This window comes from Poecile atricapillus, chromosome 37 (genome assembly GCF_030490865.1).
Source record: "Poecile atricapillus isolate bPoeAtr1 chromosome 37, bPoeAtr1.hap1, whole genome shotgun sequence".
NCBI classification, from domain to species: Eukaryota; Metazoa; Chordata; class Aves; order Passeriformes; family Paridae; genus Poecile; species Poecile atricapillus.
Window position 1 is genome coordinate 2,506,620 of NC_081285.1, and position 15,888 is coordinate 2,522,507.

General features: G+C 65.7%; 2 protein-coding genes and 1 long non-coding RNA gene across 5 annotated transcripts; all 3 read left to right on the top strand.

Annotated features, from left to right (window-relative positions):
• The first annotated feature begins 92 nt into the window (after positions 1-92).
• Positions 93-8,872, top strand: LOC131591095 (transcription factor p65-like). Its single transcript, XM_058861557.1, has 11 exons — positions 93-158; positions 714-764; positions 881-1,029; positions 2,011-2,159; positions 3,020-3,111; positions 3,793-3,921; positions 5,367-5,471; positions 5,995-6,207; positions 7,396-7,476; positions 8,016-8,102; positions 8,343-8,872. The coding sequence occupies exons 1-11, from the start codon at positions 149-151 to the stop codon at positions 8,846-8,848; spliced, it is 1,572 nt and encodes a 523-aa protein (XP_058717540.1). The 5' UTR covers positions 93-148; the 3' UTR covers positions 8,849-8,872.
• A 56-nt stretch (positions 8,873-8,928) lies between these two features.
• LOC131591118 (uncharacterized) lies at positions 8,929-9,718 on the top strand. 3 transcript variants are annotated; one of them, XR_009280257.1, is made up of 3 exons: positions 8,929-9,095; positions 9,138-9,210; positions 9,430-9,718. It is a non-coding gene; the product is annotated as an uncharacterized LOC131591118 (long non-coding RNA). The 3 variants fall into 3 exon arrangements; XR_009280256.1 differs by having other exon boundaries at positions 9,030-9,210; XR_009280255.1 differs by lacking the exons at positions 8,929-9,095; positions 9,138-9,210 and adding an exon at positions 9,218-9,356.
• Positions 9,719-10,163: 445 nt separating this feature from the next.
• On the top strand, positions 10,164-14,547 carry DRAP1 (DR1 associated protein 1). Its single transcript, XM_058861584.1, has 7 exons — positions 10,164-10,354; positions 10,841-10,913; positions 11,638-11,731; positions 12,435-12,554; positions 13,398-13,485; positions 14,046-14,128; positions 14,394-14,547. The coding sequence occupies exons 1-7, from the start codon at positions 10,313-10,315 to the stop codon at positions 14,521-14,523; spliced, it is 630 nt and encodes a 209-aa protein (XP_058717567.1). The 5' UTR covers positions 10,164-10,312; the 3' UTR covers positions 14,524-14,547.
• Positions 14,548-15,888: the final 1,341 nt, after the last annotated feature.

Below are 15,888 nucleotides of genomic sequence, written 5' to 3' on the forward strand. Positions count from 1 at the left end.
GTGGGGGGCGGGGCCTTCCCGGCAGCCGCGGTCACGTGGGGCCGCGGCGCTTCCGCGAGCGGCGGCGCGAGCGGGGCCCCCCCCCCCCGCCTTTCCCGCGCCCCCCGCGACCCCCCGGGACCCCCCGGGACCCTCCGGGACCCCCGCCATGGAGGAGGGTGAGTGCCGAACCCCCCCCCCGCGCTTGTTTTGGGCCGGGGGGGCTCCCCCGGTGCTGTTCCGCCCCCGGGTGACGCCGGGGGGTGAGCGGGGGGTGAGGGCCCTTTAAGGGGGGGCGTGTTTAAAGGGGAGGGGGCGGCTCCTTGGGGGGGGTTTGGGGGGAGACCCCTCCCTTAAAGCGACCCCCCCCCCTAAAGGGACCCCCCCCTTTTATTGTGACACCCCCCTTAGAGACCCCCCCGTTAACGCGACCCCTCCCCTTAAAGCGCCCCCTCCCCTCCATGTGACCCCCCCTTTTATTGTGACACCCCCCCTTAAAGAGACCCCCCCCTAAAGGGACCCCCCCTTTTATTGTGACACCCCCCTTAAAGAGACCCCCGTTAACGCGACCCCTCCCCTTCAAACGCCCCCTCCCCTCCATGTGACCCCCCCTTTTATTGTGACACCCCCCTTAAAGAGACCCCCCCGTTAACGCGACCCCTCCCCTTAAAACGCCCCCTCCCCTCGATGTGACCCCCCCCCCATTAACGCCCCCCCCCCGTTGTCCCCCCCAGTGACCCCCCCGGATCTTCTGCCCTTCCTCCTGCAGAACTGGGGTGCTCAGGGTGAGTGGGGCCGCCCCGGCCGGGGGTCCCTGGGGGGGTCCCCGCGGGTCTGGGGGGGTTGGAGGGGATTGTTGGGGTCGGGGGGCTCTGATGGGACCCCCCCCGTGCCCCCCCAGAGGCGGGGGGGGCAGCGCCGTTCGTGGAGATCCTGGAGCAGCCCAAGCAGCGCGGGATGAGGTTCCGCTACAAGTGCGAGGGGCGCTCGGCCGGGAGCATCCCCGGGGAGCACAGCACCGAGACCACCAAGACCCACCCCACCATCCGCGTGAGTGTCCCAGTATAGACCAGTATAAACCAGTATAGACCAGTATAAACCAGTATAGACCAGTAACAGCCTGGGACTCTCCCTGAGCCCCCCCCAGTGCCCCCATCCCTGGGGAGCACAGCACCGAGACCACCAAGACCCACCCCACCATCCGCGTGAGTGTCCCAGTATAGACCAGTATAAACCAGTATAGACCAGTAATGGCCTGGGACCCTCCCTGAGCCCCCCCCAGTGCCCCCATCCCCGGGGAGCACAGCACCGAGACCACCAAGACCCACCCCACCATCCGCGTGAGTGTCCCAGTATAGACCAGCATAAACCAGTATAGACCAGTATAAACCAGTATAGACCAGTAATGGCCTGGGACCCTCCCTGAGCCCCCCCCCAGTGCCCCCATCCCCGGGGAGCACAGCACCGAGACCACCAAGACCCACCCCACCATCCGCGTGAGTGTCCCAGTATAGACCAGTATAAACCAGTATAGACCAGTAATGGCCTGGGACCCTCCCTGAGCCCCCCCCAGTGCCCCCATCCCCGGGGAGCACAGCACCGAGACCACCAAGACCCACCCCACCATCCGCGTGAGTGTCCCAGTATAGACCAGTATAGACCAGTATAAACCAGTAATTGTCTGGGACCCTCCTGAGCCCTCCCAGTGCTCCCCAGTGTCCCCCAAGACCCCCCACCATGCGTGTGAGTGTCCCAGTATAAACCAGTATAGACCAGTATAAACCAGTAACAGCCTGGGACCCTCCCTGAGCCCTCCCAGTGTCCCCCAGGAACCCCCCCCACCATCCGCGTTAGTGTCCCAGTGCATCCCAGTTTAAACCAGTATAGACCAGTGACCACCCGTGACCCTCCCTGAGCGCCCATCCCGGGGGGGTTCAGCGCCCACCTCCCCCAGACCCATCCCGGCATCGCCGCGAGCCTCCCAGTATGAACCAGTACAAACCAGTACAAACCAGTGGCTGTCCCCACCAGGTGAACAACTACCGGGGCCCGGGGCGGGTGCGGGTGTCGCTGGTGACCAAGGACCCCCCCCACCGCCCCCACCCCCACGAGCTGGTGGGCAAGGACTGCAAGGACGGCTTCTACGAGGCCGAGCTGTGCCCCGAGCGCAGCATCCACAGGTGGGACCCCCTCCCCAAATCGGGGACACCCCCAAAACGGTGGGGACACCCCCATGGGGCAGGTGGGAGCACCCGAAACTGGGGAAACCCCCCCTCCAAACAAACTGCGGGTGGGATCAGCCATAGTGTTGGGGAACCCCCTCTGGTGAAGGTGGTATCTCCCAAAATATTGGGGAACCCCCTGCAGGACAGGTGGGATCACCCAAAATATGGGGGGGACCCACAAAAAGTGCAGGTGGGATCACCCACAGTGTTGAGGAACCCCCGTCCAGGGTTGATGGTATCTCCCAAAATATTGGGGAACCCCCTGCAGGACAGGTGGGATCACCCAAAATATGGGGGGGACCCACAAAAAGTGCAGGTGGGATCACCCACAGTGTTGAGGAACCCCCGTCCAGGGTTGATGGTATCTCCCGAAATATTGGGGAAGCCCCTGCAGGACAGGTGGGATCACCCAAAATATGGGGGGGACGCGTCCGAAATAAGAGGAATCCCCCTACAAGGCAGGTGGTATCTTCCGAAATATTGGGGAACCCCTGCAGGACAGGTGGGATCACCCAAAATGGGGAAACCCCTCCAAAAAAGAGGGGGAGCCCCCCAAAAAGTGCAGGTGGGATCATCCACAGTGTTGGGGAACCCCCTCTGGTGAAGATGGTATCTCCCAAAACATTGGGGAAGCCCCTGCAGGACAGGTGGGATCACCCAAAAACAGGGGGGGAAGGACCCCCAAAATCTGGGGCCCTCCCAGCACTTCTGGGAACCCCCAAAATTTGAGGTCCCTGCCCCGGGGTGTCCGGGGGGGATCCCAAAATCCAGGTTGACCCCTGACCCTCCCTGACCCCCCCCAATTTTGGGCTCAGTTTCCAGAATTTGGGAATTCAGTGCGTGAAGAAGCGGGAGCTGGAGGCGGCGGTGGCCGAGCGGATCCGCACCAATAACAACCCCTTCAACGGTACTGGGAGCACTGGGAGGGACTGGGAGGAGACTGGGAGGGACTGGGAGAGAGCTGGGAGGGACTGGGAGAGAGCTGGGAGTTACTGGGAGGGACTGGGAAGGACTGGAGGGCATTGGGAGGGACTGGGAGGAGACTGGGAGGGGACTGGGAGGGACTGGGAAAGCATTGGGAGGGACTGGAGGGCACTGGGAGTTACTGGGAGGGACTGGTGGGCACTGGGAGTTACTGGGAGGGGGACTGGTGGGCACTGGGAGTTACTGGGAGAGCACTGGGGGCTGGTCCTGGGGCTGCTGGGGACGTCACTGGCGTGTACTGGGCTATACTGGTCTGTACTGGGCAGCACTGGGAGAGCAGCACGGGGTGGGAGTGACCTGGGGGTGTCACTGGGGGGCTCCCGGTGCCGGTCCATACTGGTTTGTACTGGTTTGGATGGGCCTGTGCCGGTCCATACTGGTTTGTACTGGTCTGGGTGGCCCGGTGCCGGTCCATACTGGTTTGTACTGGTTTGGATGGGCCTGTGCCGGTCCATACTGGTTTGTACTGGTTTGGATGGGCCTGTGCCGGTCCATACTGGTTTGTACTGGTCTGGGTGGCCCGGTGCCGGTCCATACTGGTTTGTACTGGTCTGGGTGGCCCGGTGCCGGTCCATACTGGTTTGTACTGGTCTGTACTGGGCAGTGCCGGCCGAGCAGCGCGGGGGCGAGTACGACCTGGCCGCGGTCAGGCTCTGCTTCCAGGTGTGGGTGAGGGGCCCGGGGGGGCTGCGGCCCCTCCCCCCCGTCCTGTCCCAGCCCATCTACGACAACCGTGAGTGACACCTGGGGACACCTGGGGACACCTGGGGACAGCTGGGGACACCTGGGGACACCTGGGGATACCTGGGGATACCTGGGGACAGCTGGGGACATCTGGGGACACATGGGGGACACACGTGGGGACACGTGGGGACACCTGGGGGACACACCTGGGGACACACCTGGGGACACCTTGGGGTACCTGGGGACATCTGGGGACACACCTGGGGACACCTTGGGGTACCTGGGGACACCTGGGGATACCTGGGGACACCTGGGGGTACCTGGGGATACCTGGGGACACCTGGGGACACCTGGGGACACCTGGGGACAGCTGGGGACACCTTGGGGTACCTGGGGATACCTGGGGACACCTGGGGACAGCTGGGGACACCTTGGGGTACCTGGGGATACCTGGGGACACCTGGGGATACCTGGGGACACACCTGGGGACACCTGGGGACACCTGGGGGTACCTGGGGATACCTGGGGACACCTGGGGACAGCTGGGGACAGCTGGGGGTACCTGGGGATACCTGGGGGACACCTGGGGGACACACCTGGGGACATCTGGGGACAGCTGGGGACAGCTGGGGACATCTGGGGGTACCTGGGGATACCTGGGGGACACACCTGGGGACAGCTGGGGACACCTGGGGGACACCTGGGGACACCTGGGGGTACCTGGGGACACCTGGGGACAGCTGGGGATACCTGGGGACACCTGGGGACACACCTGGGGATACCTGAGTGACACCTGGGGACACCTAGGGACATCTGGGGGTACCTGGGGACACCTGGGGACACCTGGGGACACACCTGGGGACATCTGTGGGACCCCCTGGGACCCTCGCTGTCCCTGTGTGTCCCATTGACCCCCTGTGTCCCCATGACCCCCTGTGACCCTTGGTGTCCCCCACTGACCCCCGTTGTCCCCTGCTGTCCCCTCTGTCCCCACTGTCCCCCATTGTCCCCACTGTCCCCTGGTGTCCCCCACTGTCCCCCACTGACCCCCGCTGTCCCCTGCTGTCCCCTGCTGTCCCCACTGTCCCCTGGTGTCCCCCACTGTCCCTCATTGTCCCCTCTGTCCTCCACTGACCCCTACTGTCCCCTGCTGTCCCCTCTGTCCCCACTGTCCCCCATTGTCCCCACTGTCCCCTGGTGTCCCCCACTGTCCCCCACTGTCCCCACTGTCCCCCACTGTCCCCCACTGTCCCCTGCTGTCCCCGCTGTCCCCACTGTCCCCCCTGTGTCCCTGCTGTCCCCACTGTCCCCTGCTGTCCCCTACTCACCCTGTGTCCCCTCTTTCCCCACTGACCCCCGCTGTCCCCTGCTGTCCCCTCTGTCCCCACTGACCCCCATTGTCCCCACTGTCCCCCTGTGTCCCCGCTGTCCCCCCTGTGTCCCCCACTGTCCCCCTGTGTCCCTGCTGTCCCCCTCTGTCCCCGCTGTCCCCAGGTGCCCCCAGCACGGCCGAGCTGCGGATCTGCCGCGTCAATCGCAACTCCGGGAGCTGCCGGGGCGGGGACGAGATCTTCCTGCTGTGTGACAAGGTCCAGAAAGGTGCGGGGACACCCCAAACTGGGACACCCCAAACTGGGGACACCCCAAACTGGGGACACCCCGAACCCCAAACTGGGACACCCTAAACTGGGACACCCCAAACTGGGACATCCCAAACTGGGGACACCCCAAACTGAGGACACCCCAAACTGGGACACCCCCAACTGGGACACCCCAAACTGGGACACCCCAAACTGAGGACACCCCAAACTGGGACATCTCAAACCCTGAGGACACCCCAAACTGGGGGTACCCTAAACTGGGGACACCCCAAACCCCAAACTGGGACAGCCCAAACTGGGACACCCCAAACTGGGGACACCCCGAACCCCAAACTGGGACACCCCAAACTGGGACACCCTAAACTGGGGACATCCCAAACTGGGGGCACCCCAAACTGGGGACACCTCAAACTGGGACACCCCAAACTGGGGACACCCCAAACTGGGGACACCCCAAACTGGGGACACCCCAAACCGGGGGCAATCCCCAATCCCCCCAACCCCTCTCCATGTCCCCTCAGAGGACATCGAGGTTCGTTTCTCGGCCGAGGGTTGGGAGGCCAAGGGCTCGTTCGCGCAGGCCGACGTTCACCGCCAGGTCGCCATCGTCTTCCGCACGCCGCCCTTCCGGGACCCCGCGCTGCGCGCCCCGGTCACCGTCCGCATGGAGCTGCAGCGGCCCTCGGACCGGCAGCGCAGCGCCCCGGTGGACTTCAGATACCTGCCCCACCAGGGTGGGCTTGGGGAGGGGGCTCAGGGCACTTTTGGGATCCCTGGGGTGGGTTTGGGGGCTCTGGGGTCCCTTTGGGACAATTCCAGATCCCTTTGGGACATTCCTGTGTCCCTTTGGGACATTCCCGTGTCCCTGGAGCTGCAGTTCCCATGGATTTCCTGTTCCTGCCCCACCAGGGTGGGCTTGGGGAGGGGGCTGGGGCACTTCTGGGGTCCCTGGGGTGGATTGGGGGGCTCTGGGGTCCCTTTGGAACATTGCCAGGTGATTTTGGGACATTCCTGGGTGATTTTGGGACATTCCCGTGTCCCTGGAGCTGCAGTTCCCATGGATTTCCTGTTCCTGCCCCACCAGGGTGGGCTTGGGGAGGGGGCTCAGGGCACTTTTGGGATCCCTGGGGTGGCTTTGGGGGGCTCTGGGGTCCCTTTGGAACATTGCCAGGTGATTTTGGGACATTCCTGGGTGATTTTGGGACATTCCCGTGTCCCTGGAGCTGCAGTTCCCATGGATTTCCTGTCCCTGCCCCACCAGGGTGGGCTTGGGGAGGGGGCTCAGGGCACTTTTGGGGTCCCTGGTGTGGGTTTGGGGGCTCTGGGGTCCCTTTGGGACATCCCAGGTCCCACTTTTGGGTTATTTTTGGGTCCTTATTGTCACCCTGGGACACTGCGGGGTCTCCTGGGGTCACTGGGAGGTTACTGGTGTCATTGGGAGGTCACTGGGAGGTGACAGGGGGGTCACTGGGCGTTACTGGGAGGTCACTGGTGTGATTGGGGGGTGGCTCTGAGTGACCAGAGGGTCACTGGGAGTAACTGGGAGGTCACTGGTGTCACTGGGAGGTGACTGGGAGTAACTGGGAGGTCACTGGTGTGACTGGGAGGTCACTGGGAGTTACTGGGAGGTCACTGGTGTGACTGGGAGGTCACTGGGCGTTACTGGGAGGTCACTGGTGTCACTGGGAGGTGACTGGGAGTAACTGGGAGGTCACTGGTGTGACTGGGAGGTCACTGGGAGTAACTGGGAGGTCACTGGTGTGACTGGGAGGTGACTGGGGGGGGTCGCTGTGCGTCACTGACAGGGAACTGGTGTTACTGGTTGTGACTGGGAGGTCACTGGGGGGGATCTCCGGGGGTCTCAAGGAGGTGACGGCGGTAACTGGGAGCTAACTGGGAGCTAACTGGTGTTACTGGTGCAGGGGACCTGCAGTGCATCGAGGAGAAGCGCAAGCGGACGCGGGAAACCTTCCGCTCCTTCGTCCAGCGCAGCCCCCTGCCCGGTGGGGGCTTGGGGGGGATGTGGGGGTCCCCGAGGGGTCTGGAGGGGAAACTGGGGGTCCCTGGGGGTCCCTGGGGGGCTCTGGGGGTCCTGGGAGGGGTCTGGAGGAGAAATTTGGGTCCTTGAGGGGTCCTGGGAGGGGTCTGGAGGGGGGATTTGGGGTCCCCGAGGGGTCTGGAGGGGAAATTGGGGGTCCCTGGGGGGACTGGGGGGTTCTGGGGGTCCTGGGAGGGGTCTGGAGGGGGGATTTGGGGAACCCCGGGAGGCTTTGGGGTCCATGGGGGGTTCTAGAGAAGGAACTGGGGGTCCTGGGGGGGTGATTGGGGGGGATTTGGGGTCCTTGGGGTCTCTGAGGAAGTTTTGGGGTCCTGGGGGGGTTTAGAGGGGGAAATGGGGGTCCCGTGGGGGATATTGGGGGGGATTTTGGGGTCCCCAGGGGGTCATTTGGGGTCCTTGGGGGTGGGAGGGTCCAGAGGAGATTTGGGGTCCCTTGGGGGGGGGGTCCCTGACAGTGGGACCCCCCCATTTTTCCCCCCCCAGCTCCGGCATCCACCGAGTCGCGGCCCCCCCGGCGCATCGCGGTGCCCTCGAGACCCCCCCCGGCCCCCCAGAACCCCCCCAGTGGGGGTGAGTGGGGGAAACTGGGAGGAACTGGGAGGAACTGGGCTGGGGGCAAAGGGGGAGTTTGGGGGGGATTTTGGGGGTCGTTGGGCAAGGGGGGGAAAACTGGGGGGGGGGGAAATGGGGGGTGGGGGGTGAGGAGGGAAATGGGGAGGGGGAAATGGGGTTGGGGGGCAATTTTGGGGGGAATTTGGGGGGAATTGGTGGGGTCAAGCCCCTCCCTCACCCCTTTCCCCCCTCCCCCAGCTCCCTCCTTCTCTTTTGGGGGGCCGGGGGGGCTTTTGGGGGGCCCGGCCCCCCCCGAACCGGAGCCTTTGGCCGAGGCGCTGCTGCAGCTGCAATTTGAGGAGGGGTCCACCCAAATCGGGGGGGGCAGCGCGGCCCCCCCGTTGGATTTTGGGGCTATTTTGGGGGACCCCCCGTTCCCCCCCCTGGACACCATCAACGCCTCCGAGGTTCAGCGCCTGCTGGACCCCCCCGAGCCCCCCCCGGATTTTGGGGAGGGGGTTCCAGAGCTGCCCCCCCCGGATTTCGGGGGTCCCCCCATGCTGATGTCGTACCCCGAGGCCATCGCCCGCCTGGTGCAGAGCCAGCCCCCGGGGGGGACCCCCGAAATGGGGCTGGGGACCGAGCTGGGGGGGACCCCCGAGCTGGGGGGGCTGGGGGGGCTGGGGGGGGGTCCCGAGGATTCGCTGCCCTCCCTGGGGGAGCTGGACTTCAGCACCTTCCTCAGCCAGTTCCCCTCCTCCTGACTGGGACGGACTGGGATGGACTGGGGGGCAGCGGGGGGGGGGCGCTGGGGGCTACTGGGAGGGGTTGGGGGCTACTGGAAGGCACTGGGAGGCTTTTGGGAGTTACTGGGAGTTACTGGGAGGCATTCAGGGGTTACTGGGAGTCACTGGGAGGCGTTCAGGGATTACTGGGAGGTGTTGAGGAGTTACTGGGTGGGTTTTGGGCTTTACTGGGAGTTACTGGGAGGTGCTGAGGGGTTACTGGGAGGTGTTGAGGGGTTACTGGGAGGCATTCAGGGGTTACTGGGAGGTGTTGAGGGGTTACTGGGAGGGTTTTGGGCTTTACTGGGAGTCACTGGGAGGCGTTCAGGGGTTACTGGGAGGTGTTGAGGGGTTACTGGGAGGGTTTTGGGCTTTACTGGGAGTTACTGGGAGATGCTGAGGGGTTACTGGGAGGTGTTTAGAAGTTACTGGGAGGGTTTTGGGCTTTACTGGGAGTTACTGGGAGGCATTCAGGGGTTACTGGGAGGTGTTTAGAAGTTACTGGGAGGGTTTTGGGCTTTACTGGGAGTCACTGGGAGGCATTCAGGGGTTACTGGGAGGCATCTGAGGGCTACTGGGTCTTACTGGGAGTCACTGGGAGGTTTCTAGGCTTTACTGGGAATCACTGGGAGGGTTTTAGAGATTACTGGGAGTCACTGGGACAGTTTTAGGGGCTACTGGGGGGCATTGAGAGGTTTGTAGGGGGTGCTGGGGCTTACTGGGAGTCACTGGGAACTCTGTACGGTTACTGGGACACAACTGGGAGTTACTGGGAACTCTGTACGGTTACTGGGGCTTACTGGGAGTTACTGGGAACTCTGTACGGTTACTGGGGCTTACTGGGAGTCACTGGGAGGACGCCAAGTGCCTACTGGGGGTCGCTAGAAGCCAGCGGGGGGTTACTGGGAGCGACTGGGAAACTCCTGTCGGGGTCACTGGGTGCCTTTGGGAGGGGTGTCCCCCTTTGCCCCGCCCCCCAGAGCACAGCAGCCAATGGGAGCGTGGCCGCCCCTCCCCCAGCATTGACCCCGCCCCCATCCAAGTGCCTTTGGGGGGGGGAGGGGAAGCCCCGCCCCTCCCCCTCCCCCCCCCCCGCTGGGGTCACCCCAATAAATGGTCCAAGACCCGCCTGCGTTTGATTGACAGCTGTGGGCGTGGCTTTGTGTGCAAAGGGGGCGTGGTTTATCCAAGGGGGCGTGGCTTGCTGAAGGGGGCGTGGTTTCGTTCGCGGGGCGGGTCCCAATGGGCGCCGCTTGAGGCGGGGCGAGGCTTTTCCCGGAAGGGGCGTGGCCTCGTCCCGGAAGGGGCGGGGCGCGGCGGGGAGGCCGCGGCGGAGCCGAGCGGGGCCGGGGCCGGGCCGGGAGCGGCCGGAGCGGGGCCGGGAGCGGCGGGGCCGGGGCCGGGCGGGATCCGCCGGGATCCCCCGGGGCCAGCGAGGCGGCCATGCCGAGCAAGAAGAAGAAATACAACGCGCGCTTCCCGCCGGTAGCGCCTGAGGGGGGACACGGGCCGGGGCGGGGTCGCCATGGCAACGGGGAGGGCGGGGAACAGGGGGGTTACCATGGCAACGCGGAGGGCGGGAGGGTCACCGTGGGAACGGAGAGGGCGGGGCGGGGGCTGATGGGTGGGCGGGGCTTGGGGGCACGGGAGCCACCTGAGGGTGCAGGTGGGGGCGGGGCCTGGGGTGGGCGGGGCTCTCCAGGTGAGGGGGGCTCAGGTGAGGGCAGGGCTCAGGTGAGGGTGGGGCTCAGGTGTGGGTGGGGCTCTGCAGATGAGGGTGGGGCTCAGGTGAGGGGGGCTCAGGTGGGGGTGGGGCTCAGGTGAGGGCAGGGCTCAGGTGAGGGCGGGGCTCTCCAGGTGAGGGTCTTAGGTGAGGGCGGGGCTCAGGTGAGGGCGGGGCTCAGGTGAGGGCGGGGCTCAGGTGAGGGGGGCTCAGGTGAGGGTCTCAGGTGAGGGCGGGGTCTGTGGCAGGCACGGATTAAGAAGATCATGCAGACGGACGAGGAGATCGGGAAGGTGGCGGCCGCCGTGCCCGTCATCATCTGTATCCTCTGGCACACCTGGGCCCGCCCCGGGACCCCGCCCTGATCACCTGGGCACCCCTGGGACCCCGCCCTGCTCACCTGGGCACCCCTGGGACCCCACCCTGCTCACCTGGACACCCCTGGGACCCTTCCCTGCTCACCTGGGCACCCCTGGGACCCCGCCCTGCTCACCTGGGCACCCCCAGGACCCTTCCCTGCTCACCTGGGCACCCCCGGGACCCCACCCTGCTCACCTGGACACCCCTGGGACCCTTCCCTGCTCACCTGGGCACCCCCACCCTGCAGAGCTTGGCCCCCCACGTGCCTCTACCTGTGACACACCTGAGTCTGCCCATGCTGGACACCTGGGGGACATTGAGGGGGAAGTGACCTGTGTCCCTGGGGTGTCACCTGTGTCTCCGGGGGGCTCAGGAGGGGTCACCTGTGTCCCTTGGGTGTCACCTGTGTCCCCAGGGGGTGTCACCAATGTCCCCAGGGGGTGTCACCTGTGTCCCTGGGGTGTCACCTGCGTCCCGGGGGGGTGTCACCTGCGTCCCTGGGGGTGTCACCTGTGTCCCTGGGGTGTCACCTGCGTCCCCGGGGGGTGTCACCTGTGTCCCTGGGGTGTCACCTGCGTACCTGTGGTGTCACCTGTGTCCCTGGGGTGTCACCTGTGTCCCCGTGGGGTGTCACCTGTGTCCCTGGGGTGTCACCTGCGTTACCTGGCCGTCCTTAGCGTGGCAGCGCGGGCGCTGGAGCTGTTCCTGGAGTCGCTGCTGCGCAAGGCCTGTCACGTGACCCAGTCCCGCAACGCCAAAACCATGACGACGTCACACCTGTGAGTGTCTCACCTGTCCCCACCCATCCCCACCCATCCCCACCTGTCCGGCACACCTGGGGCACCTTTGGGAGGTTGGGAAGGGTCCGTGACACACCTGAGGCGCTTTTTGGGGCTGGGTGTGTTGGGTGTGGATGGGTGGGTGTGGCCAGGGGGTGTGTCCTGTCCCAGGTGTGTTGGGTGTGGCTGGGTGGGTGTAGCCAGTCCCAGGTGTGTTGGGTGTTGTCTGGGTGGGTGTGTCTGGGTGGGTGTGGCCAGGTGAGTGTGGCCGTATGTGTGTAGCCAGCCCCGGTTGTGTTGGGTGTGTCCGGGTGGGTGTGACTGGGTGGGTGTGGCCAGATGGGTGTGGCCAGTCCCAGGTGTGTTGGGTGTGTCTGGGTGGGTGTAGCCAGTCCTGGATGTGTCGGGTGTGGCCGGGCAGGGTGTGGGTGTGGCCGGGCAGGGTGTGGGCGTGGCCGGGCAGGGTGTGGGTGTGGCCGGGCAGGGTGTGGGTGTGGCCGGGCAGGGTGTGGGCGTGGCCGGGCAGGGTGTGGGCATGGCCGTACAGGTGTGGGTGTGGCCGGGCAGGGTGTGGGTGTGGCCGGGCAGGGTGTGGGCGTGGCTGGGCAGGGTGTGGGCGTGGCCGGGCAGGGTGTGGGCGTGGCCGGGCAGGGTGTGGGCATGGCTGGTCAGGTGTGGGCGTGGTCTGAGGCCCCACCCACAGGAAGCAGTGCATCGAGCTGGAGCAGCAGTTCGACTTCCTCAAGGACCTGGTGGCCGCCGTGCCCGACATGCAGGGGGACGGTGACGACCCCCACGGCGACGGCGAGAGGGGACCCCGCAGGTGAGGAGCACCTGGGCACACCTGGGGACACCTGGGGTCACACCTGGGTACCTGGGGGACACCTGGGGTCACACCTGGGTACCTGGGGAACACCTGGGGAACCAGGGGGACACCTGGGGTCACACCTGGGTACCTGGGGGACACCTGGGGAACCAGGAGGACACCTGGGGACACCCCTGGGTACCTGGGGAACACCTGGGGACACCCCTGGGTACCTGGGGGACACCTGGGGTCACACCTGGGTACCTGGGAGACACTTGGGGACACACCTGGGTACCTGGGGGACACCTGGGGAACCAGGAGGACACCTGGGGACACACCTGGGTACCTGGGGACACCCCTGGGAAAGCCAGGGGGACACCTGAGATCACTACTGGGTACCTGGGGGACACCTGGGGACACCCCTGGGTACCTGGTGACACCCCTGGCACACTGTGGGGACACCCTGGGGTATTTGGGGGACACCTGTGGAGCCCTGAGGGCCCCCTGGAGCACCTGAGGGAGGTGGTGGCGTACCTGAGGGACACCTTGGGGTACTTTTGGGACAGCCCTGGACACCTGGGGGGGGTCCTGGGGTACCTGGGGGGGTCCTGGGGTACCTGGGGGTGTTCTGGGGTACCTGGGGGGGGTCTTGGGGTACCTGGGGGCATCCTGGGGTACCTGGGGGACACCCTGGGACACCTGAGGGACCCCCCAGGTTCCTCTGGGACACACCTGGGAGAGCCTCACCGCACCTGAGCTCCCTGAGGGGAGGGTCAGGGGGGGTTTTGGGGTGCAGGGGGGGTCCCTGAGGAGGGGATTTGGGGTCTGGGGGTGTCTCTGATGTGGGGGGGTCTCTTTCAGGGGGCGCCGCCCGGGCAGTGGCCGCAAGAACGGGGGTCCCGGAGCCAAGGGGACCCCAAAACAGTCGGGGACAGACTCAGAGCAGGAGGTGGGGGGGATTTGGGGGGTCCTGGGGGGGTTTTGGGGGGGTCCCGGAGCCAAGGGGACCCCGAAACAGTCGGGGACAGACTCAGAGCAGGAGGTGGGGGGGATTTGGGGGGTCCTGGGGGGGTTTTGGGGGGGTCCCGGAGCCAAGGGGACCCCGAAACAGTCGGGGACAGACTCAGAGCAGGAGGTGGGGGGGATTTGGGGGGCCCTGGGGGGGGTTTTGGGGGGCCCTGGGGGGGTTTTGGGGGGTCCCGGAGCCAAAGGGACCCCGAAACAGTCGGGGACAGACTCGGAGCAGGAGGTAGGGGGGATTTGGGGGGTCCTGGGTGGGTTTTGGGGGTACCTGAACCCCTGAATCTTCTCTGGGGGGGTCCAGGGGGCTTTGTGGGACCCAGGATGAGTTTGGGGGTCCCCCCTGAAGGGGAGGGGGCTGTACCTGGTTGTGGGGTCACCTCCATGGGGGGGATTTGGGGTTTCTGGGACCCTCTGGGGGTGTTCTGGGGATCCCCTGGGGATGGGGAGGGGTCTGGGGTCCCCTGATTGCCCCCCCGGCCCCCCCAGGAGGACTCTGAGGACAGCGACAGCGACGGGGACGAGGAGACGCCGCAGCCCCCCCCGGCCCCGCCCCCACTCACCTTCGCCAGGTGAGCTTTGGGGGGGTCGGGGGGGTCAGGAAACACCTGGGGCCGTTTCTGGGGCTCTTTGGGGGCAGTTTTGGGGTGTTCCCCCCATCCCTGAGTTCCTGGGGGGGGTTGGGGAGGGGGTTTCGGGTGCCCCTCCCCATCTGGGTCTCTCAGGGGGGGTTGGATGGATCGGGGGTGCCCCCCCCCCATATTCCTGGGGGGTTTTGGGGGGGTTTGGGGGATTTTTTGGGGGTTCTCCCCCCCTCACTGACGCCTTTTCCCGCAGCCCTGGGGTTCCCTTCGCCCCCCTGGGCCCCCCCAGCCTCCCGGGGGGGCTCCCGGGGGGGCTCCCCCCAGCCCCCGGCCCCCCCCGCGCCCGGGAGGAAGAGGAGGAGGACGAAGATTACGATTCCTAGCGACCCCCCGCCCCCCACCCCAAATTTTTGCCCGTTTCTCCAAGATTTCCCCCCATTCCGGGGTCGGGCACCACCTCCCAGTAGGGCCTTACTGGGAGCTGAGCCTGGCACCAGTTTGGGGGGGCTGGGGGGGTACTGGGAGCACTGGGACCCCCCCCCGGTCCCAGTTCTGGGGGGGTGGGGGGGCTTAGCCCGGGCTCCTGGACTCCCCCAAACACACCTGGACCCCCCCAGAAACACCCAGGACCCCCCCCGGACACACCTGGGACCCCCCCAGACTCACCCGGGACCCCCCCAGACTCACCCGGGACCCTTTTTGGGGGTGGGGGGCGCAGGGGGGGGTCGGGGTTGATTTTGGGGCTCTTTGGGGGCATTTGCTGAGTCGGGGGTTTTGTATCGGCTCAATAAAGTTCCTGTTTCCATATGGACCCCCCCCAAAAAAAACCCCTGGGACCCCCAAAGCTCTGAATCCCCAAAACCCAGGGACCCCCCCCCGAATTCCTGGGACCCCCTCCCCAATTCCCGTTTCCTTTCTCGACCACCAGAGGGCGGCCGAGACCCCGTGGGAGCCTATGGGGTCTATAGGGGATTGTGGGGGGGTCTGAGGGGGTTTTGGGGGGTTTTGAGGGGGGGGTTGGGGTCTTTGGGGGTTATTGGGATGTTTAAGGGGGTCGTGGGGGTCTCTAGAGGGTTTTGGGGGGTCTGTAGGGGATTTATAGGTACCTGGGGGGCTTTAGGGGGGTGTATAGGGGAGGTCTGGGGGTCTGTAGGAACAAGTGAGGGATTTATTGGAGTCTGGGGGGGGTGATAGGACCTGCAGGGGACCTATAGGATCCATAGGGGCCTGGTGGGGCGGTTGTAGGACCCTAAGGGGGGGCCATAGGGGTCGAGAGGGGGTTAATGAGCTCCCCATGGCATCTGTAGGGGCTCCCAGGGCCTATAGGGGCCTTAAAGGGATTGGGGTGGGGGGGTCTGTGGGGGCTCGGGGGGGTCTGGCAGCTCTGGGGGGGTTCTATAGGGGCTCTTGGGGGGTTCTCTGGGGATCTATAGGGGCTCTGGGGGGGGGGGCCTCTGGATCTATAGGGGCTCTGGGGGGGTTCTCTGCAGATCTATAGAGGGTCTGGGGGATCTATAGGGGCTTTGGGGGGGCTCTCCGCAGATCTATAGGGGCTCGGGGGGGGTCTGGCAGCTTTCTGTGGATCTATAGGGGCTCTGGGGGGATCTATAGGGGCTCTGTAGGGGCTTTCTGCTGATCTATAGGGACTCCGGGAGGATCTATGGGGGCTCGGGGGGGATCTGTAGGGGCTCTGTAGGGGCTCTCTGCTGATCTATAGGGGCTCTGGGGGGATCTATGTGGGCTCGGGG

What these genes read in the sequence shown, in the direction of transcription:
- LOC131591095 (XM_058861557.1), top strand. An exon ending in CAATAACAACCCCTTCAACG is followed by an intron (nt 3,112 to 3,792) that starts GTACTGGGAGCA and finishes TGTACTGGGCAG; the next exon opens with TGCCGGCCGAGCAGCGCGGG. An exon ending in CCAGCCCATCTACGACAACC is followed by an intron (nt 3,922 to 5,366) that starts GTGAGTGACACC and finishes CGCTGTCCCCAG; the next exon opens with GTGCCCCCAGCACGGCCGAG.
- DRAP1 (XM_058861584.1), top strand. Translation starts at nt 10,313, where the DNA reads ATGCCGAGCAAGAAGAAGAAATACAACGCGCGCTTCCCGCCG. An exon ending in ACAACGCGCGCTTCCCGCCG is followed by an intron (nt 10,355 to 10,840) that starts GTAGCGCCTGAG and finishes GGTCTGTGGCAG; the next exon opens with GCACGGATTAAGAAGATCAT. An exon ending in GGACAGACTCAGAGCAGGAG is followed by an intron (nt 13,486 to 14,045) that starts GTGGGGGGGATT and finishes CGGCCCCCCCAG; the next exon opens with GAGGACTCTGAGGACAGCGA.